This window comes from Dipodomys merriami, unplaced genomic scaffold (assembly GCF_024711535.1).
Source record: "Dipodomys merriami isolate MVZ:Mamm:240054 unplaced genomic scaffold, mDipMer1.0.p SCAF_62, whole genome shotgun sequence".
Classification (NCBI taxonomy): domain Eukaryota; kingdom Metazoa; phylum Chordata; class Mammalia; order Rodentia; family Heteromyidae; genus Dipodomys; species Dipodomys merriami.
This window is the reverse complement of record NW_027206202.1, coordinates 1,030,832-1,057,845: the sequence shown is the minus strand read 5'-3', so window position 1 is coordinate 1,057,845 and position 27,014 is coordinate 1,030,832. Positions and strand designations below refer to the sequence as shown.

The 27,014-nt window shown below is 50.6% G+C and overlaps 2 protein-coding genes across 5 annotated transcripts; one reads left to right on the top strand and one right to left on the bottom strand.

Moving 5' to 3' along the window:
• The first annotated feature begins 1,456 nt into the window (after nt 1-1,456).
• LOC138814945 (syntaxin-4) lies at nt 1,457-8,329 on the top strand. Its single transcript, XM_070004086.1, has 11 exons — nt 1,457-1,589; nt 1,767-1,865; nt 1,968-2,067; nt 2,229-2,303; nt 3,535-3,605; nt 5,865-5,973; nt 6,051-6,127; nt 6,423-6,560; nt 7,673-7,783; nt 7,859-7,957; nt 8,039-8,329. Exons 1-10 carry the CDS (start codon nt 1,560-1,562, stop codon nt 7,940-7,942), a joined length of 894 nt encoding a protein of 297 aa, XP_069860187.1. The 5' UTR covers nt 1,457-1,559; the 3' UTR covers nt 7,943-7,957; nt 8,039-8,329.
• An 8,207-nt stretch (nt 8,330-16,536) lies between these two features.
• Nucleotides 16,537-27,005, bottom strand: LOC138814943 (zinc finger protein 668). 4 transcript variants are annotated; one of them, XM_070004083.1, is made up of 6 exons: nt 26,406-27,002; nt 24,169-24,223; nt 21,897-22,089; nt 20,311-20,507; nt 19,393-20,055; nt 16,537-18,577 (listed from the first exon to the last, which is right to left on the bottom strand). In XM_070004083.1, exons 5-6 carry the CDS (start codon nt 20,037-20,039, stop codon nt 17,368-17,370), a joined length of 1,857 nt encoding a protein of 618 aa, XP_069860184.1. In that variant the 5' UTR covers nt 20,040-20,055; nt 20,311-20,507; nt 21,897-22,089; nt 24,169-24,223; nt 26,406-27,002; the 3' UTR covers nt 16,537-17,367. The 4 variants fall into 4 exon arrangements, with proteins under 4 accessions (XP_069860184.1, XP_069860183.1, XP_069860185.1 ...); XM_070004082.1 differs by lacking the exon at nt 24,169-24,223; XM_070004084.1 differs by lacking the exons at nt 20,311-20,507; nt 24,169-24,223 and having other exon boundaries at nt 26,406-27,005.
• Nucleotides 27,006-27,014: the final 9 nt, after the last annotated feature.

Sequence of the window (27,014 nt, the reverse complement as noted above, 5' to 3'; positions counted from 1 at the left end):
GGCTCAAGTGGTACAGTACCAGCCTTGAGCAAAAAAAGCTCAGCAACAGTACCTAGGCCCTGAGTGAAAGTCCCAGTACCACACAAGCGTGTGCGTAACATGGCTTAAACTCGGGGTCTGGAGTTCTTGCTTGGCTTTCTTGCTCATAGACAGGTGCTCTACCACTTGAGCCACACCTTCCAGATCATCATTTTGCTGGTTATCTGGCGATAGCTGTCTCATCCTGGCTGACTCTGAGCTGCCTCAGCTTCCCGAGTAGCTAGGATAATGGGTTCGAATCACTGGCACCAAGTTGGAAAGCTAAAGATTCTGAACACATCTTTTCTTAGGGCTCATGATGTGCATGGTAGTGAGCTTGGTGCTGGGATTCGGTGGAGAGCAAGGAAGTCACGCCTAGACCTCAGGCGCAGGGTGGAGGGGTGTAGGTGATCGGGAAGCATCCGGATCCACCCAACACAGACGCTTCTGTCAGCTGCCCTGAAATGGTCTCTGCTCGGAGGTGGCAGGCACGGCGGGCCCGCAGTGTCCTCGCCGGAGCCGGCCGCCCACCTGTCGGGCTGTGCCAGGAGGATGCGGGAGAAGAGATTGCAGCCTCGGGTGAGGTCACTTCCCACCCCCAGATCCTCTGCCTGCCAAAAACCCTGCAGTCCTCTGACGGCGAAGATGCAGATCTCATTATGTTCTGGCCTTCAAGGTCCCCGCGATGCTCGCTGCTCTCCTCCCCAAGGTCCCCTCCGCGGCCCGCGGCGTGGGGAGGGGAAGTCGTCCCGCCGCCCGACCCCCCCCAAGCAAGGAAAAGAGCATTTGGCACGCCATCGCCCTCTGACTCCACGGGGCTCCGGGGCGGGCAGCGACCCTTCCCCGGCTCCGACGCCGGGGGTCGGGCGGGGACGTCGTGAGATCCGCCGTCCCCGAGGCCGCGTTGACAGAGCCGGGACACGTGACGGCCGGAGTCACGTTCTGCGGCGCTCGAGGCCGGGGGGCGGGGGCAGGCCGGTCACGTGACGCGGCGGCGGGGGCGGGCGGGGGCCGGGGGAGAGAGCCATGGGGTGATCTGAGATGCGGGTCTCTCGGATGACGTTCGGGTGACGCGTTGCCGCCTCTTTTGGCGACCAGATTTCCATTTGAAGATCCGACGTTTCGACCGAGGAGGGGGGGGCGGGATCTCACGTCCTGGCAGGGACACTTCCGTTCGGGGCGCCTTGGCTTCCGGTCTCTCTTTCCTTCCCTCCCCCCCTCCCCACTCCCGTCTCCTCCCCGCCCCTGGGGGTGAGGAAGGGACGCGAGCTTCTGCGCATGCTCGAATCATCCCGGAGGGGAGGGGCCGTGGGTGCAGCGCGGGAGGGGGGAAGAAGTGGGAATTCCAACCTGTGGGATTTTAGGGGGGGTCCCGAGGACAGCTCCTTCCAATTTTCTGTGAACGGTGCAAGGGGCGGGGTGTTCCGCGGCTCGGAGGGGGGTGGTGGCGGGGTTCTCGGGACGAGGGGGTTACTGTCAGTGCGAGTGGGGTACGAAACTTCCAAACTTAGAATCTTGAGGCCCTCGGGGCTCGGGCCGCCATGCGCGACCGGACCCACGAGCTGAGACAGGTGAGCAATCCGGGCGGCGGGGCCGGGCACGGGCGGGCGGACTGGGGTGCGCGAGCCCTGACCCCCGGAGCCGGGAGGGATGGCTGGTGGCCAGGAAGGAAAATCCCGGAAGCCTGTGGGTCCTGCGGGGTGAGAGCCGCAGCGAGGAAGTGATGCCAGAGACTTGGGCCCTGGCAGGGGGAGAACAGCTCGGACGATGAGGACAGGGAGCGCGTCGCGCTGGTGCAGCCGGGCACGGCCAGGCTGGGCAGCCCGGACGAGGAGTTCTTCCAGAAGGTAAGAGGCGCGCGTCTTGGCCTGGATTCTCCGAGGGGACAGGAGGACCGAGGAGCATGGTGGCCTGCAGTGCTACCCATCCCTCTCGGTTCTCCTCCCTAGGTCCAGACAATTCGACAGACTATGGCCAAGCTGGAGAATAAAGTCCGGGAGTTGGAGAAGCAGCAGGTCACCATCCTCGCCACGCCCCTTCCCGAGGAGAGTAAGCACCCCCCGCCCCGCAGACGCGTGCGCAGCCCGATGGATTGTGGGGGTTGTAGTTCCATGCAGGTGTTGGCTGGGGAGGTTTACTTGAGGTGTGTTAGGTGGGGGAGAAGGGGGTGGGGGAATCTGTGGTTTGGAAGTTGTGGCCTTCTCCTTTAGGTATGAAGCAAGACCTGCAGAACCTGCGCGAGGAGATCAAACAGCTGGGGAGGGAGATCCGCACACAGCTGAAGGGTGAGTTAGAGCTTCAGACAGGTCTTTCCCTCCAGTCCCGCCCCATTCCTGACACATCTAATGAGTATGTGGCTCAGAGAGGCCAGTGATATATCAGGGTGACACAGTAAGCGTGGCTCTAGAATCTCTGCCCGCTTTCAGCTTCCTTTATTTACAATGAAACTATTCACTCCTGTAGTTCTTGCTTTCCCATGTGCAGCCTGTAAGGAGATACTTGGGAGTTTCATTAAGAAGCCTCTTCAGGGCTGGGAAGGTGGCTCAGTGGTAGAGCACTTGCCTTGCATGCATGAGGCCCTGGGTTCGATTCCTTAGCACCACATAAGCAGAAAAAAAAAAAGCCAGAAGTGGTGCTGTGGCTCAAATGGTAGAGTGCTAGCCTTGAGCTGAAGAGCTGAGGGACAGCGCCCAGGCCCAGAGTTCAGGCCCCACAACCGGATCCAAAAAAAAAAAAAAGAAGAAGAAGCCTCTTCAAACTTGTGGAACATGCAAAGAAAAGTAAACTTTCTCCTGTTAGAGGCTCAAAATCACCATATTTTTTTTTGGGGGGGGGGTTGGAAATCAAATGTGTGTGCTAAGCACACATTACCAGAGCTCCATTTCCAACCCCTACTCATTTTATAATAAAAATCCTACAAAGACAAGAGCCTTCCTGTTATGCAGCCAAGATTTGGCCCTGGCCCTGTGTCCTAGTCTTCAAATGGTTTTTAGAAGACTTAGGTCAAGCTGAGTAGTAAGTGTCTCATGCCTGTAATTCTAACCACTCAAGAGGCTGAGATCTAGATGATTATGGTTGGAGGTCAGCCCCAGGCAGAAAAGTGTGCTAGATTCCATCTCCAAAATAACCAGCAAAGTGATGTGTGTGTGTGGGTGCCTCATGCCTGTAACCCTAGTTTTTTTTTTTAATGCTTCCTCCTTTGTTGTTCCCTTACCATCCCTTCCCTCCCATCTCCACAACTACATTCATCCCCTCCTCCCCACTGCCTAAACTGTCAAGTTTAGCATCTTGTACATGTCATTGTTGCAATGGGTCAACCTGTATCCCTATTTAAACAATTTGTTTTTTCCCTTCCACTCCCCAAATTATACCAACAACAAATACAGTGAAAACAGGGTTTATACCGTGGGGGAGGGACATACAAAACAAAAAAAAATCACGTGGTTAACCCTAGTTTTAAGTCTCGGATCAAACCTTCCTTTCCCCCAACCCTTGTTGTTGTTTTTTTCCCCATAGCCATAGAGCCCCAGAAGGAGGAAGCTGATGAGAATTACAACTCAGTCAACACAAGAATGAGAAAAACCCAGGTAGGTTTGGTTTTCCTAGAATTAAGGCATTTCAGTAAGTGTTTCATAAATCATTAAGTTGCAGATTGTGGAGGAAGAGCTCTTAGAGATTTTCAAATCCATCATCTCTGGCTAGATGATTTTTCCAAATGGGGAAGTTGAGGCTCAGAGAGAGAACTCCCTCCAGGTGGGAGAATTCAGGTGTCTGATGCTCAATCTGTTGTAACACCAGCTTTCTTTTCCATTCTGCTGTGTCCCAGACTTGGCATAGGAAGATGGGCCTTTCAAAACCTCTAGATTGTGTAGGGACTAAAGACATTGCACATACAGGACTTAGTTGTCGACAACTTTGCACAGGGAGGAAAAGGGAGAAGTCAGAAATGACTGACAGGTTTTCCACCTACACAACAGGGTCATCCTTGACCCCTAGACAGATTAAATAAAAACCAGGAAGAGGAACATGGATGGGGTAATACTAAAGAGGAACTTCTTTGGGAGCAGTATCTTAGTAAGCAGATTGATCTGACTAGGTTCTTTTTTTGGAAGGTCATGGGGCTTGAACTCTGGGTCTGGGCGCTGTCCTTCAGCTCTTCAGCTCAAGGCTAGCGCTCTACCACTTGAGCTACAGCACCACTTTCAGTTTTCTGAATTTATTGAAGATAAGAGTTTTCATGGACCTTCCTGCCCAGGCTGGATTTGAACCGTGATCTTCAGATCTCAGTCTCCCGAATAGCTAGGATGATAGGCGTGAGCCACCAGCACCTCGCCTAACTAGGTTCTTGATTTAGTGTTTTGGGAGGCTTGGATTAGAGTAGATGAACTCCAAGCTCAGTAAAGCTCCCAGACTGGAGATGGAGAGATTTAAGTGTCTTAGAAGGAGGCAAAACAGAGTCGAGAATAGCAAATCCCTGTCTAAAGAAAGAGAGCTCATTTAAGTCATCAAGACAGGAACAAAGTAAGGCATTTCTGGGAGACCCTGTGGTGGTCCTTAGTGTGAGATGCTAAGTGTCCAGGGGGGCCTGGTACACCTAGGCACACAAACATCCCTTTAGTGTAAGCAGTGAGCTGACCTTCAGCAGGTACTTAACAGGTACACAGGGACTGTCTACTGTGTGCCATATCCTTTGTGAACAAAAAGTAGCCAGGCGCTGGTGGCTCATGCCTATAAGCCTAGCTACTCTGAGAATTCAAAGCCAGCCCAGGCAGGAAAATCTATGAGACTCTTATCTCCAATAAACCATCAGAAAACTGGAAGTGGCGCTGTGGCTCAAGTGATAGAGCACTAGCCTTGAGCTGAAGAGCTAAGGGACAGCTCCCAGACTCAGAGTTTGAGCCCCAGTACTGATTAACCACCAAAAAGCTGAAACTAGAAGTCTGATTCAAGTGGTAGAATACTAATCTTTTGCAAAAGAAGCTCAAGGACAATACCCAGGCCCTGAATTCAAGCCCCAGTGCGCATGTGCACTACCCCCATATAAATACTTATATTTTAGTCAAGTGAAGCAATTGCCATAATAAAATAAATTCTTTTAGAACACAGTATTTTAAAAAATGGGGAAGAAGCTGGGCACTGGTGGCTCATGCCAGTAATCCTAGCTACTAAGGAGGCTGAGATCTGAGGATCACAGTTCAAAGCCAGTCCTGGCAGGAAAGTCTGTGACACTCTTATCTCCAGTAAACCTCCAGAAATGGCACTGTGGCTCAAGTGGTAGGGTGCTAGCCTTGAGGTGAAGAGCTGAGGGACAGCACCCAGGCCCAGATTTCAAGCCCCAAGACTGACCCTCCCCCCCAAAAAAAATGGGGAATGAAAAGGGTTGCAATTTAGATAACATTTGGAAGGGTTGGAAGGACTCGGGTTATTATGTATGCTTAGCATGCTCATAGCCCTGGGTTCCCTCCCCCAGTATTACAAAAAAATAAATGTGTGTGTGTGTGTTACAGAAAGTTCTCAAATGTCAGAACAAAGACATAGGGGTGTTTGTGGGGAAGGAGCAGTTCAGTCCAAAGGTCTGGAGTGGAGGACCCCTGTGGTTTGATGGATGGATGATGGAGTAAGGCTGATGGAGGAGGCTGAGAGGGGTCGTGGGTGCTGCAGCAGCTTGTGTAGGGCCATGAAGGCTTTAGCTTTCCCGGACCAAGAGAGGCGATGGAGCCTGGCCAGGTTATGATGGGGTGGTAAAGGCAATGGGTGTCTCAGGAAACTCATGCTGTTGTTCCATGGGACTTCTAAGGCAGGCAGCCATCTACTCAGGGTCCCTATCCTGCACACTCTGTCCTTAGCACGGAGTCCTGTCCCAGCAATTTGTGGAACTCATCAACAAGTGCAACTCAACACAGTCCGAATACCGCGAGAAGAACGTGGAGCGCATCCGGAGACAGCTGAAGATCAGTGAGTTGTGGCGGTCAGCCAGCCGCATCACATCCGGGAATGCTGACCCAGCTCTGAGCCGGCCCTTTCTTTCACAGCCAATGCTGGAATGGTGTCAGACGAGGAGCTGGAACAGATGCTGGACAGTGGGCAGAGCGAGGTGTTTGTGTCTAATGTGAGTGGCCACAGCCATCCGCCTCTCAGCGCTCTGATGTATGGGGAAGGGGGTGGCGTTTGAACTCAGATCCTCCCAGTTGCTAGGCAGGTACACTGGAGCCACGCCCCCTGCCTGCCCTTAGGTGTCTATTGATTAAGAGCAGCCATCTCTTTCAGAAGAGAATTCATTTGCATGCTTAGAGTTACTCAGCAAGCCCTGGCCAGAGCTGCTTCAGGAATTTCCAGGTTTCTGGCTGATCTCTCTCTCTCTGACCTGTTCCCTTACTCATGTCCACTCCCCCCACTCCCCCCAGATATTGAAAGACACCCAAGTGACCCGACAGGCCTTAAACGAGATCTCAGCCCGGCACAGTGAGATCCAGCATCTGGAACGCAGCATCCGGGAGCTTCATGAGATCTTCACTTTCCTGGCTACTGAGGTGGAGATGCAGGTGCGCGTCCTGGGTCGCCTCCAGACTCAAGATCATATAGTCAGAACCCAGAGCTGTGACCTGGGGCCACCGCTACCCTTAGACTCTCTCCTGGGCTTTTGTGCTCTTCCTGGCTGGGCTGGGCCCCCAAAGGTAGCATTTACCCAAATCCCCAAGCTACCCAAATGGCAATATATATCTCATATATAGTGCTACAGCCAATGCCTACTTGGAATCATAGGAAAGGGCTCTCATTCAGTAGGACCTGAAGGCTGGTAGTACCAGGAGGAGGCAGGGACAGGGAAGGGCTTTCTAGCAGCTGGGAGATGGGCTTAGAAGAATGGATGAATTCAGACACATTTGTGTCTGAATAATAGTTCACCATCTTCCCAGTGCTGGTGGCTCATGCCTGGAATCCTAGCTACTTAGGAGGCTGAGATCTGAGGATCTTGGTTCAAAACCAGCCCAGGCAGAAAAATCTGTGAGACTCCAATTAACCACTAGAAATCTGGAAGTGGCACTGTGGCTCGAGTGGTAGAGTGCTCGCCTTGAGCCGAAGAGATCAGGGACAGCACCCAGGCCCAGAGTTCAAGCCCTACAAATGACCCCCCCAAAAAAGTTCACTGTCTGTGAAAAAGGTATGAGTCATTTAAGGCCCTGGGGTCAAACGGACATATAGAATATGAGAAGAGGGTAGAAAGGTCCACATGGCCAAAGAGGACCTGGAAACCACTATTCTTAGGAGTCTGAATTTCTGGTCAGATTTGGTCCACTGGATCTTAGTTGGTATAGCTTTTTGCTGTCAAGAATGTCTTTCATTAGGGGCTGGGAAGGTGGCTCAATGGTAGAGTGCTTGCCTTGCATGCATGAGGACCTGGGTTTGAGTCCTCAGCACCACATAAGCAGAAAAAGCTGGAAGTGGGGCTGTGGCTCAAGTGGTAGAGTGCTAGCTTGAGCTGAAGAGCTGAGGGACAGCGCCCAGACCCAGAGTTCAAGCCCTACGACTACATCAAAGGACATTCTAGGATGGGCAGAGGAGCTGCTGCACCCCCACGCCTCCCTTACCTGCCCCGTTCTCTGAGCAGGGGGAGAGAGCATCCATACCTCCCTGAACTGCCCTATCCTCTGAGCAGGGGGAGATGATCAACCGGATTGAGAAGAACATCCTGAGCTCAGCAGACTATGTAGAACGTGGACAGGAACACGTCAAAGTAGCCCTGGAGAACCAGAAGAAAGCGAGAAAGGTGAGACTGCAGCCCTGCCCCCTGGCCCTCAGAGCTCCTGAGTGGTCTTCCCTGACCCTTCCTCTCCTTCTTTAGAAAAAAGTGATGATTATCATCTGTGTGTCCATCACTGTTCTCATTCTGGCGATCATCATTGCCATCACCACAGTAGTGGGATAATGACACACGTTCTTGGTGAGATGTGGTGGGCCTTCCCTGACCCCCAACACCAGTCTCCTCTCTTCCCCCCAGACCTTTATCATCCTTCTCTTGTAGGCACTGGGGATCCCAGGGACCCAGGGCCTCAGCGACCCAGGGCCTGGCCTTCTCTCCCAGCAATGATGGGGGCAGGGCAGAGCAGAGCCTCCAGCTGGACTGACCTCCCACTGGCCCCTGTACAGAGGGGCTGATGGTTCTTTGGGGGTTGGTAGCTGCTCATTCATGGGGGAGGGGTCCCCTCTCCAACCTGTGTGGAGTTTGGGGAGGACAGTGCCTTCGGTGTCCTGTTTGGCTGGAACACATGATTTTTATAAGAAAAAAAAAAAAAAGTAAAGAAAAAAGCTTGGAGACTTTTGTGCCTGTGTATTCGTAGAAGGGCCGGGCCAAGGCCTTTTGTATCCCGGACATCTCCTGGCCATCCCCAGCCAGGCCCCATTCTGGGCAGACTCGGGTCAGACTGCCTGAGGGGTTGCAATTACAGCAGTCTGGCTCTGATGGGTGGAGTGGATTGGGGAAGTAACACCCACAGCTGCTTCAGCTCAATACTGTCCTGTCACTGACTGAAAAAAATCCTTGAAGCCATGAGTTGACCAGGCCAGGCTGGGACATAGATGTATGTAAGAGACAAGAGATCTGAAGCTTTCCTGAGACCACAATTAAAAGGCATCATGAAAAAGTAATTGAGGCTGTTAACTTTGAATCCACTTGATGGAGGGCTGGTCTCACAGGGGGCCACATTTATTTGGAATAGTCAATGAGGAGACAGGCTGTGAGGACGGTCAGGCCAAGCCCTGAACCGCCTTTTATGACCTGGACTTTGCACACCATCACCACAGAGCAGCGGCCTTCCTGACTTACAGGTTATTGGGGGTGGGGAGGAGCAGGTAGAGGAGGGAGAAAGCCTGGACCCTGGTTTCTCCAGGCATTTCAACTTCAAGCCCTGATTCCACATTTCTAGCGGTTCTCAGCTCAGGAGCCCAATTTCTAGACAGGGATCTATACGGCTGCTGTCCAGGACACCTGGTTCAAAGGACGAGCTAGCTGGCTGCCGGCCGGATGCCTGGCCAGCACGGAGCCGGGCTTGGCTTGGATCCCCAAGGTCTGTGCTTGCCGTCGCTTTCCCCGCCCCTGTCCCTCGGCAGTGTGAATTGGAAGGCGCATCCCTGGATCTGGATTGGCGGAGGAGCCGGGGGCCCGAGGGCCGGGCCGAGCCTAGTGGCTTTGCCGGTTCGCCTCCCATTCGCTGCTGCCGGCCAGCCGCAGCGCCCCCGTGTGGTCCCAAGTGGCGAGGCTGGCCAAGCATGAACCCAGCGGAGCTCCCGCCCACCAGGGGTGTGGCCTAGCCTCAACGCGGTGACGATTGGTCACCGCTCTGGGTGTAGCTGTAGGATGCTCTTGTTGGAGGCCCCCTAGATCTCAGATTAACCAGCGAGGTGCCCTGAGGAAAGATCTGGGTGAGGTCTCTGAGTGACTCCCTAGGCCACCCAAAACGGGTTGGATTACTGTAGAGCTCCAGATCAACACACTTCCCAAGGAGGCAGGAGGGATGAGGGCTTAGGGAAGGGGGTAAGGAGGGGACTTCACAGAGAAGTGCTCCCGAGCCCAGGAGTGTCCAAATACCTGATGGGAAGCTGCATACCTGATTTACAGGTTAACAGGTGGGCTGGACAAAGGTAGAGGAGACAGAGGAGCCTGGACCCTGGTTTCTCCAAGGTGGTCCATTCCCCAGCCCACGACGTGATGACTCAAATTGTACAGATCAATTCTGCTCTAATCCAGTCAGGTAGCAAATAAGTCAACAGGCCACCGTCAGCTCAAAGAGTTACTAGGAAGGGGCTGGGAATGTGGCTTAGTGGTAGAGAGTTTGCCTAACACGCATGAATCCCTGGGTTCGATTCCCCAGTACCACATAAACAGAAAGCTGAAAGTAGGTAGAGTGCTAGCCTAGAGCAAAAGAAACTCAGGGACAGTGCCCAGGCCCAGAGTTCAAGCCCCATAAAAAATAAAATAATAAAAAATAAAAATAAAAAGTCCGTGAAACTATTATCTTTATTTAAGCAGCAAAAAGCCAAAAGTGGAGCTGTGTTCTTGTTTGGTTTTTCCACTCAAGACTGCTGGACCCTCTAATTAGAGATAGAAGCTCTTGCATTTGTCTGCACAGGCTGGCTTTGATCCTCCATCCTCAAATCTCAGCTTCCTGATTAGCTGGGATAACAGGTGTGAGTGAGCCATCATTATCCATTTAGTGACATCTTAACTGAGACTCTAAAGGAAATGTGTATCACAGGCAAATTTAGGGCCTCCTCAGGGGAGCAGCAAGTGTGATGGTATCAAGGCTTGGAAAAAAACAAATCAGAAAGTTGTTGGAGCTGGAGCCTGCTGAGTGGGAGATGAAGTCAGAGCTGGTTGCAGAAGGAAGTCTGGGTAGGGGAAGGGGGGGACTTCTGCTGATGGCCTATAGATTAGTAGTGGTCAGGAACTGGTCCCCAGAACCCAACTCCTGGCTGAAAGTGAATACTACACATACAGAACCTGCCCTTTACTGTCCTCTGTCTCTTCCTGATCTCTGTCTCAGCCTTGACTGGAGTGCTCTCCTGTTGGGGCTCCTTTCCTTTCTTTTCATCTGTTTCCTCTTTCCCTCCCTCCCAATTACTGGGGATGGGGAGGGGACCACAGCTGCAGTGTGCAGTGCAGAGTGTGATTTTCTATTCTGCAGATACATTTTGTCACCTGAGAAAGATCAGGTAGGACAGTGGGGATGTAAGGGAAGTTGGGGCAGAAGCAAAACAAAAGACAGGACATGACTCAGATAACAAAATGAGACAAAGAAATCCGAGGGAAATGACAGATCATTGTTCTTATACATACAGACACAAAAATCCTCCACAAAATAATAGCAAAGCAAATCCAACAATATATGAAAAGGATTATACAGATGACCAAGAGGAAGCTATCCCACGAATACAAGGTTGGTTTAACAGCCCCAAATCAATTACTTTAACACAGATTATTAATAAAGAACAAAACCATATAATCATTTTAACAGACACAGAAAGCACATTTGACAACAAGCAATACTCTTTCCTAATAAAGTAAAAAAAAAAAAAAAGCTGAACATTTTTAAGAGTAAAAGGGAACTTTCTCAACTTGCTAATTATAGAAATCCATCTGTGAAAAAGTTACAAGGATTCTCATAATTCATAATGAAAGACCAGATGCTTTCCCCCTGAGATCAGGGACACACAAGAATACTGGTTGTCACCATTTTTTTCTTGCTTGCTTCCTTGTTGTCTGTCACAGGGCTTGAACTCAGCACCTGGGTGCTGTCCCTGAGCTCTTTTGCCCAAGGCTAGCACTCTACCACTTTGAGCCACACAGGCACATCCGGTTTCCTGGTGGTTAACTGGAAGTATGAATTTTGTGGACTTTCCTGCTTTTTACTGTGATCCTCAGATCTCAGCCTCCTGAGTAGCTAGGATGACAGGTGTGAGCCACCAGCAACTGGTGGTTGCCACCCACCATGTCTACCTAACATAGGCTAAAATTCTACCCTGGAAAATTAAGACAGGAAAAAAAAAGACATCTAGGTTGGAAAGGAGAAAGTAAGCTATCTTTATTTACAAATAGCATGATCTTAAATACAGACAGCTATCAGGGAGGCCTCTGGGTGTGGGCTCTGTGGTACAGCACTTGCCTAACCTAGTACCGAAAAGAAAAAAACAAAAGCAAGCCTCAGGGCTGGGTGCCGGTGGCTCACAGAAGGTGGAGATTTGAGGATTACAGTTCAAGGCCAGATCGGACAGGAAAGTCCGCCCAGGAAAGTCTGTGAGACTCTTATCTCCAATAAACCACTAGAAAACCAGAAGTCCTGCTGTGGCTCAAGCAGTAGAGTGCTTGCCTTGAGCTGAAGAGCTGAAGGACAGCGCCCAGGCCCAGAGTTCAAGCCCCATGACCTGACCTACCAAAAAAAACTAAAACAAAAATAAGCCTCAGGGACACACACACACACACACAGGGACACACACACACACACACACACACACACACACACACACACACACACACACACACACACACACACACACACACACACACACACACACACACACACACACACACACACACACACACACACACACACACACACACACACCAGCTAATAAATTCAAGGTGGTGGAATACAAGAATATACAATACAAAACTATATTGTTTCTCATTGCTGGCAAAGGAATGGTCCAAAAGAATGAAATAGAAAGCAATGCATTTATATCACATTAAATGCAAAAACATCAGAATGTTTAACATTGCGAACATGGCAAACTCCTCAAATTTATTTTTGCAATTCCTGGCCAAAAAAAAATCTGTTTTTTCCTTCTTTTGCCTTTTCACAAAAACCAATTAGCTGTTCCTAAAATTGAAATAGACCCAGGCATGGTGATAAAATCCTGTAATCCCAGCACTCAGGAAGCTGAGGTAAGAGGATTGTAAATTCAAGGCCAGCCTGGACTACATAGTAAGATCTTGTTTAAATGAATGAATGAATAAATGAACAAACAACAGTCAAATATAAATGCAAAGGACTCAAAACAAAAAATAAAATAATCATGAAGCTAGAGGACTAGCTTAGAGGATTCAGAGATTCTGATCTCAAAACATACTACAAAGTTATAATAATGTAAAAAGCAGTGTGGTGCCAGTTTAAAGGCAGATAATGTACATCAAGGAATGAATAAAAAAAAAAAAAACCTTTCAGCCGGGTGTCGGTGGCTCACACCTGTAATCCTAGCTACTCAGGAGGCTGAGATCTGAGGATCTTGGTTCAAAGCCAGCCAGGGTAGGAAAGTCAGGGAAACTCTAATCTCCAATGGACCACTAGAAAACCGGAAGTGGCGCTGTGGCTCAAGTGGTAGAGCGCTCACCTTGAGCTGAAGAGCGCAGGGACAGTGCCCAGGCCCAGAGTTTAAGCCCCACGACCAACAAAAACAAACAAACAAACAACCCTTTCATTACTTAATTGAAGACAATTCAATGAAAAAAAAAATGCTCCAAATATACTGAAAATTCATGTGGGAGGAGGAGGAGGATGAGGATGAGGAGGAGGAGGAGGAGGAGGAGGAGGAGGAGGAGGAGGAGGAGGAGGAGGAGGAGGAGGAGAAAAGGAAGAAGAATAACAACAACTTGAGCTGGGCGCTGGTGGCTCATTCCTGAAATCCTAGCTACTCAGAAAGCTGAGATCTGAGGATTGCAGTTCAAAGCCAACCCAGGCAGGAAAATCCATGAGACTTTTATCTCCAATTAACTACCAGAAAACTGGAAATGGTGCTGTGGCTCCAAGTGGTAGGGCACTAGTCTTGAACAAAAAAGCTCAGGGACAGTGCCCATGACTGACAAAAACCAACCCCAATTTGGCTGGGCACTGGTGGCTTATGTCTGTAATCCTATCTATTCAGGAGGCTAAGATCTGAGGATCCAAGACAGACCAGTCAGAAAAGTCATTGTGACTCTTACCTTCAATTAACCAGCAGAAAACCAGAAAAAGAGCTATGGCTTAAGCAGTAGAGCACCAGCCTTAAGTGAAAAAGCATGATGTCCTGAGTTCACACACACACACACACACACACACACACACACACACACACTCCAGAGACAACACACACACACACACACACACACACACACACACACACACTCCAGAGACAACCTAAAAAATTTAGACAATCCAAGAGAACTTCAACCAGTGAATGGATAAACAAAATATAGTATATTTGCACAAGGAATACTGTCCAAAGGAATAAGCTATTGATAAAAACTCCATAGTGAATGAGCCTTGAAACCACAATGCTAAGTGAAAGAAGCTGATAGTAAAAAAAAAACCTCAGCTAGTATGATTCCGCTTGATGAGATATGCAGATACACAGACCTACAGCCAGAAAATGGATGGGTGATTGAGGTGATTTTTATTTTTGCTAGTCCTGGGGTTTGAACTCAGGGCCTGGGCACTATCCCTGAGCTTCTTTTGTTCAAGGCTAGCACTCTGCCACTTGAGCCACAGCGCCACTGCAGGCTCTGCAGGGCTTCATGCATGCTAGGCAAGCACTCTACCACTAAGCCACATTCCCAGCCCAAGGTGAATGGTTTTATGGAGGAAAATGGGAATAACAACTAATAGGCATAGAGCTTATCATAGGGGGACAAGAGTGTTCTAGAATTGTGATGGCTATGTGATCCTGTGAATAAGTTGAAACCAGACTAGTATACTTGAAGTTAATTATATGGTAAGCTGTTAAAAAATAGACATATATATATATATATTTTTTTTCCTGTGTCTTTAGGGAGTGTAGATTGGCCTATGGAGCACATGGAGTGTCAGAAAAAAGGTGCCAAGGGATTGGTTTTCTGCCTCTGTATCTGTTGATCTGTTGACTGGCACGTGTGTGTCTGTGTGTGTGCGCATATGTACTGAGACTCAAACCCTGACCTAGATGCTGCACCTTAGCTTTTTCACTCAAGGCTGGCACTCTACCACTTAAGCCACAGTTCAACTTCCCACTTCCAGCTTTTTGGTGGCTAACTGGAAATAAGAATCTCCTGGACTTTTCTGCCTAGACTAGCTTTGAAACATGATCCTCAAGTCTCAGACTAGTAGCTGGGATTACAGATGTGAACCACTGGTACCCAGCCTAAAGACTCTTACCTTGAATCTAGAGGCTTAGGCATGACACATGGCTCCTGGTGCCACCTATGTCCCAGGCCCAGCTGTGACCACCTGCTATACTGTTCTTCGTGACTGGCATGTGAGTCTGGAAATGGGCTGCACCCTGGTCACTTCCTGACACTGCCAACATGGTGGCCTCAAGTCCTGAAGCAAGAGCAAACAAAGAGCCATGCACTGGTGACTCCAACTTGTAATCCTAGCTATTCAAGAGTCTGAGATCTGAGGATCAAAGTTCAAAGCCAGTCTGGGCAGGAAAGCCTGGGAGACTCAAGCAAGTGGGAGGCCCTGAGTTCAGGCCCAGGTACCTGCACCAAAAAAGAAAGAAAGAAAAAAAGCACATAAAGGAAGCTCTGGTTTATCCTGACCTTTGGTTTATAAATGGGAAGGCCCTCGTGGATAGAAATTACAATCAATTCTTGAGTAATCTGGAAATATTCTGCAAGAATTTGAGCACTTGTGTGTAATTTGGACCAAAGGGGAACATACCAACCACATATAGTAACCACGCAATCAAATGGTTCCACATTTTACTTTGCCATCCTTCATCAAATCTTATCCTCCTATTGTGTTTTTCACTTAACACTTTTTTTTTGGTCGGTCGTGGGGCTTGACTCTGGGCTTGGGCACTGTCCCTACACTCTTCAGCTCAAGGTGAGCACTCTACCACAGTGCGCCACTTCTGGTTTTCAAGTGGTTTATTGGAGATAAGAGTCTCACGGACTTTCTTGCCTGGGCTGGCTTTGAACCGAGATCCTCAGATCTCAGCCTCCTGAGTAGCTAGGATGACAGGTGTGAGCCACCAGCGCCTGGCTTGACACTTTTTTCCCCTTCACTTTTGTGCTAGAGATTAAATCTAGGCTTCACAATCGATATATTTCAAAGAAAGCTATGTAGCAGTCTTCTCCAGATTCATTCCAAAAGTCACACTTAAGTCACAGAAATCTTCAGGGTTATTTCAGAAAATCCTGTCTCACTCCATTCATGGATTTATACACCTTTTTTTTTTTTTCTTTAATGTGTTGTGTGGAGTAGCTCAGTGGTGTGGTGTGCACTTTGCATATAAAAGACCCTGGGTTCAATCACCCTGTCAAAAAGATACTCTCTGGGTTCTTTTTGCCATCTTTCAATGCCACGTAATGGCACACACAAGATATCCTGGGAGATGCTCTGCAGAGTATTCCAAAATAGACAAATGCCAGGGTCTTACTGCACCATGCTCCAAAGTCATCATCCAATTTCTCATGTGTATGTATGCATACATACATGCTGGTACTGAGGCTTAGACTCAGGATCTGGGGCGTCCCTTGCTTTGTTGCCAAGGCTGGTGCTCTACCACTTGAACCATAGCTCCACTTTCAGCTTTTGGTGGTCAATTGGAGATGAGAATCTCACAGACTTTCCTGCCTAGGATAGCTTTGAATTGTAAACCTTGGATTTCAGCCTCCTGAGTAGTTAGGATTACAGGCATGAGCTATCAACGCCCCAAATTCATCATCAGTGTCTAGCTACTGACAAAACAGCTACACTGGTGAATTTAAAATCACTGATGTGATCACAGAGCTAGAAAAATCACTGTGAACCTCATAGGCAGGTTAAATAGGTACGGAATGATCAGTCTTAGATTTGACCTGCAGCTCAAAGACTTAAAAAAAATGGCAAAATAGCTTCCAAACCTGTCATTTTGGTTTCTATGTACTGACCTTAACTAGCATCAAAAGCCATTAAAAAAAAAAAAAAAAAGACAATCATGTGAAAGCAAAAATCCTGGGATTCTTTTGCTAAGGATGTAAAACATGCATACAAATAAGGAAGAAAAGAAATCTTCTAGAATGGCCGTGAATTTAAGGATCAAACTTTTTTTATTCTCCCAGTGCTGGGGATAGAAGTCACATGCTGAGCAAGTCCTGCCACTGAGCTAAATCCCAGTCCTTTTAGTAACAACTTTTTCCATTCATGTCCTCATTACTTCATCATTTTCTTCATATAGGGTTTGCACATTTCTTGTGAGCTTTTTTTCCTTTGTAATTCATGGGTTTCATTGTTGTGCATGGGAGTGTTTTCTTCCTTCAAGTATATTTTCTAGTTTGTCACCATTATTTACAGGAGGTAAATGCTGAGCCTCCATTAATTATCCATAAAAGGACAGAAGAAGTAGCATTACTCAGTAAAAGGTTTCCATGGTCCAAAGTGTGGACAAACACATCTAAACAGATCTGTTGGTACAGGATTTAATGCCTTCAATGTATACAACGTGGAACCACCAGGAATTCCCAAGGGCCGAGGGCCTTCTGTGCCGACTTGGCCACGGAATCCTTTGTCCCAAGATATCCTTTAAGATTCCTTGGGAAACCATGCATCTAAAAACCCTTCTACTTTGCGGTCAGTTCAGGGGTCTCCACTGAACCTTACCTGATGCTCAAACTCCCAACCACTCACCCCAACTAGAACACATTAGAGGACCCGGTGTCGGAGTGGATGCTTTAATGAGGGGTCTTCAGTCCTCACAAGTGCGCCCAGCCTCCAGCATGCCAGCTCTCGGGTGCAGCCAGGTGAGCTAGTTGCCCAAGAATAGGTTACCCAGAGTCTAGATCGAGCTGGGGAGATGGGGGTGGGGTGGGGCACAAGGCAGTTCGGGAGACACGCGCTGGGCGCGGATGGGGGGACGGCGGGCTCAGGCTGGCCCCTCTTCAGGCATTCCCAGCAGAGCCACAAGGGGCTCCAGGGGAGCGGGGGTCTCGATGGGCGCGGGGTGCGTGCGTTCGTGCTTGCGCAGGTCACTGGCGCTCAGGAAGGCCTTGGGGCAGTGCGGGCAGGCGTAGGGGCGCACGGAGCTGTGGGTTCGGCTGTGCTTGCGCAGCCCGGCCCTGTCTGAGAAGCTCTTGCCGCACTGGGTGCAGACGAAGGGCCGGAGCTCCGGGTGCGAGCGCTCGTGGCGCCGCAGCAACGTCAGCGTGGAGAAGGTCTCCTTACACTCGCGACACGCGAACTGCGGGGGCTTCTCGTCCGTCTCCTCGCCGCCCCCCTCCTCGCCCGTCTCGCCCATGGGGCCGGGCGCCTCCGCGCCGCCCGCGTTCAGGCACTCCACGTGCTCCACCGTCATGCCCACCACTTGCCACTGCGTGGCCATCACACCGGCCGACTCCGGGGGCAGCCCCAGCAGCCCGGCCGGGGGGTCCCCCAGCGCCGCCCCTGGGGCGGCCGGGCCCTCCACGCCCACCGGCAGGGCCAGCCCCACCACCAGCTCCTGCTGGGGGGCGGCCCCCGCAGCCTCGCTGCTGCTGCTCCGATGGGTCCGCTCGTGCTTCCGCAGGCTGGAGGACACCACGAAGGACTTGCCGCAGGCGTTGCAGTGGAACGGGCGCTCGCCCGAGTGCACGCGGCTGTGCTTGGTGAGGCTGGCGCGCTCGGCGAAGGCGCGCCCGCACTCCTCGCAGCGGAACGGCCGCTGGCCCGAGTGCACCAGCGCGTGCCGCTTGAGGTCCCAGGACGCCACGAAGGTCTTGTCGCACTGCAGGCACTTGAAGGGCCGGTCGCCGGTGTGCACGCGCCGGTGCATGGCCAGGTCGGCCGGCTGCCGGAAGTCCTTGCCGCACTTCTCGCAGCGGTACGGCTTCACGCCCTCGTGCGCGCGCTGGTGGCGCCGGAAGCTGGACGGGTCGGAGAACATGCGGCCGCAGCGCGGGCACAGGAAGGGCTTCTCGCCCGAGTGCGTGCGCTCGTGGCTCTGGTAGGAGCTGAGCTGCGTGAAGCCCTTGCCGCAGGCCGGGCAGCGGTAGGGCTTCTGCGCCGCGTGGATGCGCTGGTGGCACGTGAGCGACGACGAGCGAGAAAAGCTCTTTCCGCACTCAGAGCACAGGAAGGGGCGCTCGCCAGTGTGGGACCTGCGGGGGGCGCGGGGAGCCGGGCGTGAGGGCCACAGACCCTCCCAGGGTCCAGGGCCCTGCTGCCTGTCCGAGCTGTCATTTAGAGACCACCCTTAAAGGTCCCCTAAGAGCCACGGGGAGAAACCCCAGGGCACTCCCGAGGTGGGGGCAGAGGATTGGGGGGGTCGGCCTGGGATACACAGCGAGATCCCGACTTAAAAAAAAAGGAAAAGAAAACCCTGCTGGGCACCGGTGCCTCACTCCTGTAATCCTAACCACTCAGGAGGCTGAGAGCTGAGGATAACGGTTCGAAGCCACACTGGACAGGAAAGTCCATGCGACTCATCTCCAATTAGCAAAACGCTGGAAGTAAAGCTGTGGCTCAAGTGGTAGAGCGCTAGCCTTAAGCAAAAAAGCTAAGGGACAGTGCCTGGGCCGAGTTCAGGCTTCGGCCCTCCCACCTGCACCCCCATACACAGTAAAAAACAAAACAAAAAAGCAGACCCCTCTGCACATTGGAAACTCGGGTGAGCCAAGCCCAACTCACACCCAGACTTCGCCAAAGACCAAGCAGGGATGCCCAACTTTAAATCATGCTCCTTCCCCAGCTTTCCTTAGAACCTGCCCGTCAGACCCCAACTTCTCCCAGGCTCCATCTTTAGTCATCGGCTCCGCCCATTAGATCAACCCCAGTTCTACCAAGGAAGCCAGCCCCACCCCCCAAGGACCACGCCCACCTCCCCATTGGCTCATTCTGTTGCGCGAGCCTCCACCCCAGTCCTCATTGGCTACCGCCTCCAAGCAGACTCCAGCCCCCCAGACAGGGCCCTCACCGTTCGTGGTTGCGTAAGTCCTTGAGCTCGGCGTAGGCCTTGCCGCAGCGCTCGCAGCCATAGGGCCGCAGGCCGGCGTGAGTGCGTCGGTGCTTGCGGAACACCGAGGGATCGGCGAAGCTCTTGCCGCAATCTGCGCAGGCGTAGGGCCGCTCGCCCGTGTGACCACGCTGGTGGATCTTGAGCTTGGAGAGGGCGCCATAGGCCTTGGGGCAGTGTGCACATCGGAAGGGCAGCTCGCCAGCGTGCGAGGCCAGGTGCACGCGCAGGCACACTGGCTGCATGAAGCGACGCCCACACTCCGGGCACGGAAAGGGTTTCTCGCCTGTGTGGCTGCGCCCATGGCTGCGCAACTCGGGTGCCGTCTTGTAGGCTTTTGGGCACAGCGGACAGGCGTAAGGCCGAGGCTTGGCTGCTGACCCTGACACCTTGTCCCCACCGGCTTCCTCAGCCTTGGGTTCTGTATCCGCCTTTGGCTTCACCTCGGCCACCTCCTCACTGCAGTCTGCAGGTGCATGGGTGGCAGCGTGGCGCGCTGCCCTGGGCGCATTTGGAAATGTCTTGGTACAGGACAAGCACTTATAGCGGCGGCCAGACCGCTTGTAGCCAGGAGCTGGGGCCCGGGCCTCTGCCGCCTCCACCTCCATGGTGGGTGGGGCTTCTCTGCAAGAGAAGCAAAGTCAGGCCACAGCCATGGTCCTTCAAGGCCCGCTTTCTCACCAAAACATCCTATAATCTCATCTGCTCATCCACCTGGGACGGCACAAACCACACGACCCCCACATCCTTCCTGCCAACCATCCCTGACTCAAACTCAGCGTTCCCGTTTCCTCTGTGATCTGCTCACCAAGGCTAGGAATGAACCAGGTGAAGGACTGGGGTAGGGGGTAGTGGGTGCTAAGGTCCCAAAAGATCTACCTGCACTTTGCTCCACAATCTCTGTGAACTTTCAGAGTGTGGAGAAATCCTGTGGCGGTCTCGAATGCCTAGGTTCCTTTAGTCTTGCCATCTTCCTTCTTCAGCTCAGTGTCCAAGGACTATGCCAGGACTCAGTATAAATAGCTGTGGTTCTTAACCTGAAGGTTTCCAATCTCCCAGGGAAGACAGACCTGGGTCTGGGAGAAGGAGAAGCCAGTTGGCTAAATGTAATTGGCACCATGTGGTACCCCAATATATTCAAGCTGTCTCCCTGTCTGGTTGGTTAACCCTTCAGAGAAGCAACTGTTCACAAAGAATTCTGGCCTTGAACAGCTGTACGGGACTCCACCCAGGCAGGAATCCTGGTCCACCCTCTGCTCTGGCTTCCCAGTTGTTCTCCTAATCCCAGAACTCTGGTAATGGAGAGATTTATTTGCTCTCAAGGCTGTCAGTAGCCTCTTTCTCAGTCATAATCGATGAATCTGATCTACCAAGGCCTCTTGGGACACCAGCTCTAAGCAGAGGTTTCTACTTACTGGGCCAGAGCCCAGATACCAGTCACCCAGCTGCTCCAGGGATCACATTTGGGAGGAAATAGGATTAATGGCTGCATTAGTCTTAACACCAGCTCATCCTCCCCAAGGGGATGAAGGGAAAAGGATTACAGCAGATCCACTTAAGGGAGCTCAGATGCAGCAGCTGGGGAGGGGGAGGGGAGCGCCAGGGGTGAGAAGAGCCAGATGTGCCCAGAGGCTAGACAGCCTCCATTCTACTTCAAGCCCTGGGATAACTTACTAGATCTCAGGAAAATCACTGCTTGTTTATAAGCCAGTTTCCTCATCTGTGTGCCTCAGGGGTTGGCTTCTAACTTACGACACAGATTGAGGAGGAGGGCGAAGCTGAGGAAAGAGAGAGAGGCTCAGAGCCCCTTGTTCCTTGCTTTGTTTTATGTGTAACACTTTTATTAGATGTAAGTATGCTCATCCAATTTGTTCTGCCTAGATATAACACTTTTGTTAAGGCTGTTAAGGCTAGCAGGTCTTTGTGCTAGGAGTCAACCTGCAGCTGTCCGTTCTCCAATAGACTCCCAATTTGATATCTCAAAATGTGGCTTCTCTGTGGTCCCTCTCCCCTACACAAGAACTTTCCATGGCTCCCTGGTTGTTCCCAAATCATGTCCTTCATTTAAGCCCTACTTTCCTCTTTGGATTTTGACTCCAATCACAAACACCTCAGTTCTCATTATATTCAATTGACCACTGTACCCTGGGGGTATGATGATGAATAAAAAGGCTTGAGCTCTGAGCTGGGCATTGGTGGTTCCGAGTTTGAGATTACACCCGTATCCTAGCTACTCAGGAGCCTCAGATATGAAGGCCATAGTTTGAAGCCACCCTGGAGAGAAGAAATCATAAGACTTTTATCTCTAACTAACCAGCAAAACTGGGAAGTGGAGCTGTGGCTCAAGTGGTAGAGCATCAGTCTTGAGCAAAAGGAAGAAGGAAGAAAAGTGATAGCTCACATCTATTAAGAATATGCCAAATTCCAGACAGTATCCTACACTCTTCATGTGTTAAGTCACTTACCCTTCACGTCAACACCATGAGCAATGTCCTTTTCATTGATAAAGGAACTGAGGTCCAGAAAAACAGGACAGTACCGTGGTTAAGTGCAGAGCCTCTGAAGCCAGAATGCCCAGCTTCAGATCTTGACTCCATTGCTCTCCAGCTGATGTAACCTTGTGAAATTTACTGCATGACTTAGAACCTGTTTCCTCATCTGAAAAATGGAGAGGTAAAAACAGTACTTAACCTTACAGGATCAGAGGATTGAATGAGATAGAAACAAATACCACCCTCAATTATTTCATTTTCAGAAGCAGACCCTTTGCTGATGTGCTACCTTGCCTAATTCATCACTTCTTAAAGTAGGGACTACTGTGCCCATTTTACAGATGAATAAACTGAGGTTTTGAAAGTGATGTTAACTTGTAGTTATTAACTCATGTAGCTGAGACTTGAATCTAGCTGTTTAAATTGTTTTAAGTTGTGAATCAGCCTCACAATGAACAGAACTATAAGTTTAGACTTCATCTGTCTTCTCTTATCCTATGGAAATGCTTTCCAATCACAGTCAGTACCCTTCATATCTCAGAGGATTGGGCTTACTGGTTCTTAGATCTGGCCCTCTTTTGGCCCTTGCTGGATCTGGGCTTTGATATTCCTATCTATGAAGTAGTTACTGGGGGTGGGGAAGAAGTCCAAAACATTCCCCAAGGAAAACTGTACCTTTGGCACCCATTTCCATACAGGATCAAATAGGTTAGGCCTGTCTACAATCCATTAGAGCCTCACTTCAGTTTACTGATGACTCTTCCAACCCTGGTGAGTTTTGCAAAATCCCTACATCAAAATGATCATCTAGGCAGGACACAGGAAACTGTATTTTATTTTGTTTCTTTATTTATTTTGGGTGCCAATACCAGGGCTTCAAGTATTTTCCCTGAAGCTCCATTTTCCATTTTTTGCTGGTTGATTAAAGGCAAGAATCCCATGGACAGTTTCCTGCTCAGGCTGGTTTTAAAGCACGATCATCAAATCTCAGTCAAAGAAGGTAGAATTACAGGTGTGAGCCACCAGCACCTGGTTAAGAATCTGTATTTTAAGCACACTTGCTGCAACCCTTCAACCAACACAAGAACAAAATACATGGAATGTCATTCATGGTAGAACTTGCCTAACCCTGCTCTTGCTTCCCCTAGCCTCAGAAGCAAAACAAACACATACCTTTAGGTTTGCACACATTCTAGAGAAAGATATAGTTCTATTACAACTTTTTTCTTTTTAAGATATGGAGATCAAGATGCCACAAAGTTAAAAAACAAAAAACAAAAAAACACAACTGTGCAGAAGGACACAGAGCTAATCAAGGAGCCCAGATTCAAATTCAAGTCATCAAACCTGGAGCTGGACTCTTTCTCTGCCTGTTTTTGTTCATATGAGGATTTTTAAACCAAATCATGACACTGTTCCCAAGAAAAAGACCGGTACTTTTTCCAAGGTCAACAAGGCTCCAATCCATCTAATTCCTGCTACCTCACCTTCTAATCCCTCTCCCCTACATCACTAGACTCCACCCACCAGGCCAGCTTTCCATGATTCCCCCAAGAGTTTTGTATAGCTGTCTCCTGGTTGCCTTTGGGTATCAGGTCCTTGACAACTTCTCAAAGAAGTGGTCAAGAGACCAATTTTCTTTCTCCCTCCCTCCCTCCCTTCCTATCTTTCATCAGGGTCTCCACTGTGTGGCTGTTCTGGAACTCTACAGGCTGGTCTCCAACTCTTGATCCTCCTCCTTCTACCTCAAATGCTGGAATTACAGGCATGCATCATCATGCTTGGGTCTGACTCATTCACTTCTTCCTTCCTTTTCTGCAGTGACAGGATAAAAATCAGAGCCTCAAGCACGCTAGGCAAGTACTCATCCCTATGACAGTGACTAACTTTCTTTCTTTTTTTTTTTTTTTTAACCAGGGCTGAGAACCGAACCCAGGGCTTGTGCATGCCAGGCGGGCGCCCTTCCGCTGGGCTAAACCCCCAGCCCCAGTGACTAACTTTCTTAATGCTATCTGTAACCCTGCTATTTACTCTCTAGCCCTTCTTTCCTTTTCCTTTATTTTTTGTACTGGTACTGGGCATAACTCAAGTTTAGCTTTTTTGGTGGTTAATAGGAGATCAGAAGCTGGGCGTCGGTGGCTCATGTCTGTAATCCTAGCTACTCAGGAGGCTGAGATCTGAGGATCGTGGTTCCAAGCCAGCCTGGGCAGGAAAGTCTATGAGACTCAAGTAGTAGAGTGCTTGCCTTGAGCTGAAGAGCTGAGGGACCGCGCCCAGGCCCAGAGTTCAGGCCCCACGACCTTAAAAAAAAAAAAAAAAAAAAATCAGAGTTTCACAGATTTTCCTGCCTAGGCTGGCTTTGAACTGAGATTTTCATATCTCAGGCTCCCGAGTAGGATTACAGGCATGAACCACCAGCACCCAGCTGGTGTCATCTGGATCCCACACTGCTTACTGTGGCCAACTGTCATTCTAAGCATTTTATGTATACTGCTCAAATTTCTCAAGCTAAGCTCACAACTGCTCAGGAGTTTGTTAAAGACAGTATGTTTTTCCCAAATCCATATATTAAAACCCTAACCCTCACTGTGACATTTTGACACAGAGATTTAGAAAAATTACATGAAGTCATAAGGGTAGAGCCCTAATGCAACAAGAGCAGCATTTTTTAATTTTTATTTTTTGGCTGGTTCTGGGGCTTGAACTCTGGGCCTGGGCACTGTCCCTGAACTCTTTTTGCTCAAGGCTAGCACTCTACCACTTGAGCAACCATTTCTGGCTTTTTCTGTGATTAATTGGGGGTAAGAGTGTCACTGGGACTTATTTTCCTGCTAGGGCTGGCATTAACCCCCATCCTCTGATCTAAACGGCCTGAATAACCAGGATTACAGGTGTGAGCCACACACGGGTTCTCAAAAGAGTAACATTCTTATAAGAAGTAATACCATACAGAAACAAAGTAATTATAGTATTCAGAGCTCCTGGATCAGACTCTCTATCCCTTATTCCCTATTGCTTTGATGGCAGGTTAGATTTCAACTGGTGTGTGTGTATGCACTCGTGCCCATATTGGGACTTGAACTCAGGCTGGGTGCTGTTCCATAGCTTTTTTGCTTAAGGCTGACACTCAATTCCTGAGCCACAGCTGTACTTCCAGGTTTTTACTGATTAGCTGAAGATAAGAATCTGCCAAATTTCCCTGCCCTGCCGGGCTTTGAACCACAATCCTCAGATTTCAGTCTCCTGTTAGGAGTGAGCCACCAGTGCCCTCAGCAGCTGTTTATTAACTGAATTTCTCATCCCTCAAGCTCACAAAGTCCAAATATGGCCCCGAGATATTCCATTCATTGTTGTAGTGAAGGAGCGTGTTCATCAGGTAAAGAGACTGAATTCCCCAAAAGCCTAGGTTAGGGTCTGTGAGAGAATGGAACTAAAAGGAGACATTTAAGTGTCTCCAATCCTAAACAAATAAGACATCACATAAGCCTTGGTACCAGAAGAGATCTGATGAGAGTTAGTGGAACTCTAAAGGTGGCCGCTAGTCATATTCTAGGTCTGATACCTGGTCAGCTCTCTCACAACCTGATCCCAACTCCTTTTTCAGCCTCAGCTTCTGTGGCTGTGTGCCCTCTCTCTGGAAAGCAACCTAAGCTCCAGCTACATTCTGAAATTAGCCCACTTCTAAAGGTACTATTGCCCTTGCTTCCTTTCGCCCACGGGAACACATTTTACATCCTTCCATTACTCCCTTCCCCAAGGATCCACAACGCTCTGAGCCTCAGTTTCCTCATCGGCAAAAAAAAATTCGAGGCCCCCGAAATATAAGGGAGTTTGCACGGCCTTTGGGCCTACCAGACAATCCACGGAGGAGCCAAGAGCTATGGAAGCCCAGTGCTCCTCGCTCTCTATGTCGCCAGACAGGCAGTCTCTGTAGGGCAGGGCCTTGGGCTGACTCATTTTTTTTTTGGAATAAACCGTAGGAAAACGTAGCTTTCACAACGTGGCAAGAGTCGATGGAGATCGCGGGGAGGAACAAATGAATGGACCAAGGACCGCAGGCAGGACAAAGGCCTGCAAGATGGCGTTCTTTAGGACCGCGGGAGGGGCGGTCAGGGCCTCCGCCGGGGAGGGGGCCCACGGTTGCCGGGGACCTGGCTTGTCAGGCCGCGCAAGCAGAAACAAAAGCCCGCAACAAGACGGGCTCTAGGACCCCTGGGCCCGTACCGGGTAAGGCCGGCAGCATCGTCGGCCGACCTCAGGCGTCCGCAGCAGCCGGCCCGCGGGGGACAGCCGGCGGGTTCTAGGACCATGCTGGGCCCCGTAGCCTTCCCGGGCCGCTCCTCGCCCGCCCCGCCCGCGCAGCTCGCGCCCGGGCCAGCCCAGTCCTCCTACGGCGCCCACAGGGAAACTGAAGCCAGTTTGGATCGCGTCCGCGCCGAGGCTGCCCGAGGCCTTTGGCGACGGGTCGCAGGCGTCTCCTACCTGATCCGACTCGGGCTGGCTCCGTGGCGCTGGCGTCGGCTTGGCGCACCCACCGAGCCCGGGACGCGGCGGGAAGGGTAGAGGACGGCGCTAGGACCCAGCGGGACGCAGGGAGGGCGGGGCGGGCAGGCCAGAGAACGGAAGTGGCGGGAGCTTCCCCCGGCCGAGGAAGGAGCGAAAGTTTACGCCTCCGAGCTGCGACGGCAGGGAAACATCTTGCCTGGAGTCTCGGGGTGTCCAAAGGAGGGGAGGCCGGGCTGCACTGACAGCATGTACACCCGCCCGGCCACCGGAAGTGTCTCCGAGAGCCGGGAGGTGGGAGGTCGGGCCAGACTTAGGTTCTCAAGCTCGGTGGGACCTAAATCCGCTTCTATCTCACAACACTTCCTTTGGCGAAGCCTCACCCATATGTCTTGAGAAGTGTCTTTCAAGGCTCCTCATGAAAAGTGTCACCAAAAGGCCGTGGCCGGGCCGGCAGGACATTACGATCGTTTTTATTATGTTTTTCTCCCCTCTTCGGCGTTTATTCAATAAGCACCGGAAGGACTTGAGCGGCGGCGAGCGGAAGTGTGGCTAAGATAGTACGCAGGAAAACCGCCGCGCGCTGAC

Coding starts and splice junctions, on each gene's coding strand:
- LOC138814945 (XM_070004086.1), top strand. CDS start 1,560: ATGCGCGACCGGACCCACGAGCTGAGACAG. Junction 2,304..3,534: donor GATCCGCACACAGCTGAAGG/GTGAGTTAGAGC, acceptor TTTTCCCCATAG/CCATAGAGCCCCAGAAGGAG. Junction 6,561..7,672: donor CTACTGAGGTGGAGATGCAG/GTGCGCGTCCTG, acceptor TCCTCTGAGCAG/GGGGAGATGATCAACCGGAT.
- LOC138814943 (XM_070004084.1), bottom strand. CDS start 20,039: ATGGAGGTGGAGGCGGCAGAGGCCCGGGCCCCAGCTCCTGGCTACAAG. Junction 18,578..19,392: donor GACTTACGCAACCACGAACG/GTGAGGGCCCTG, acceptor CGCCCCCCGCAG/GTCCCACACTGGCGAGCGCC.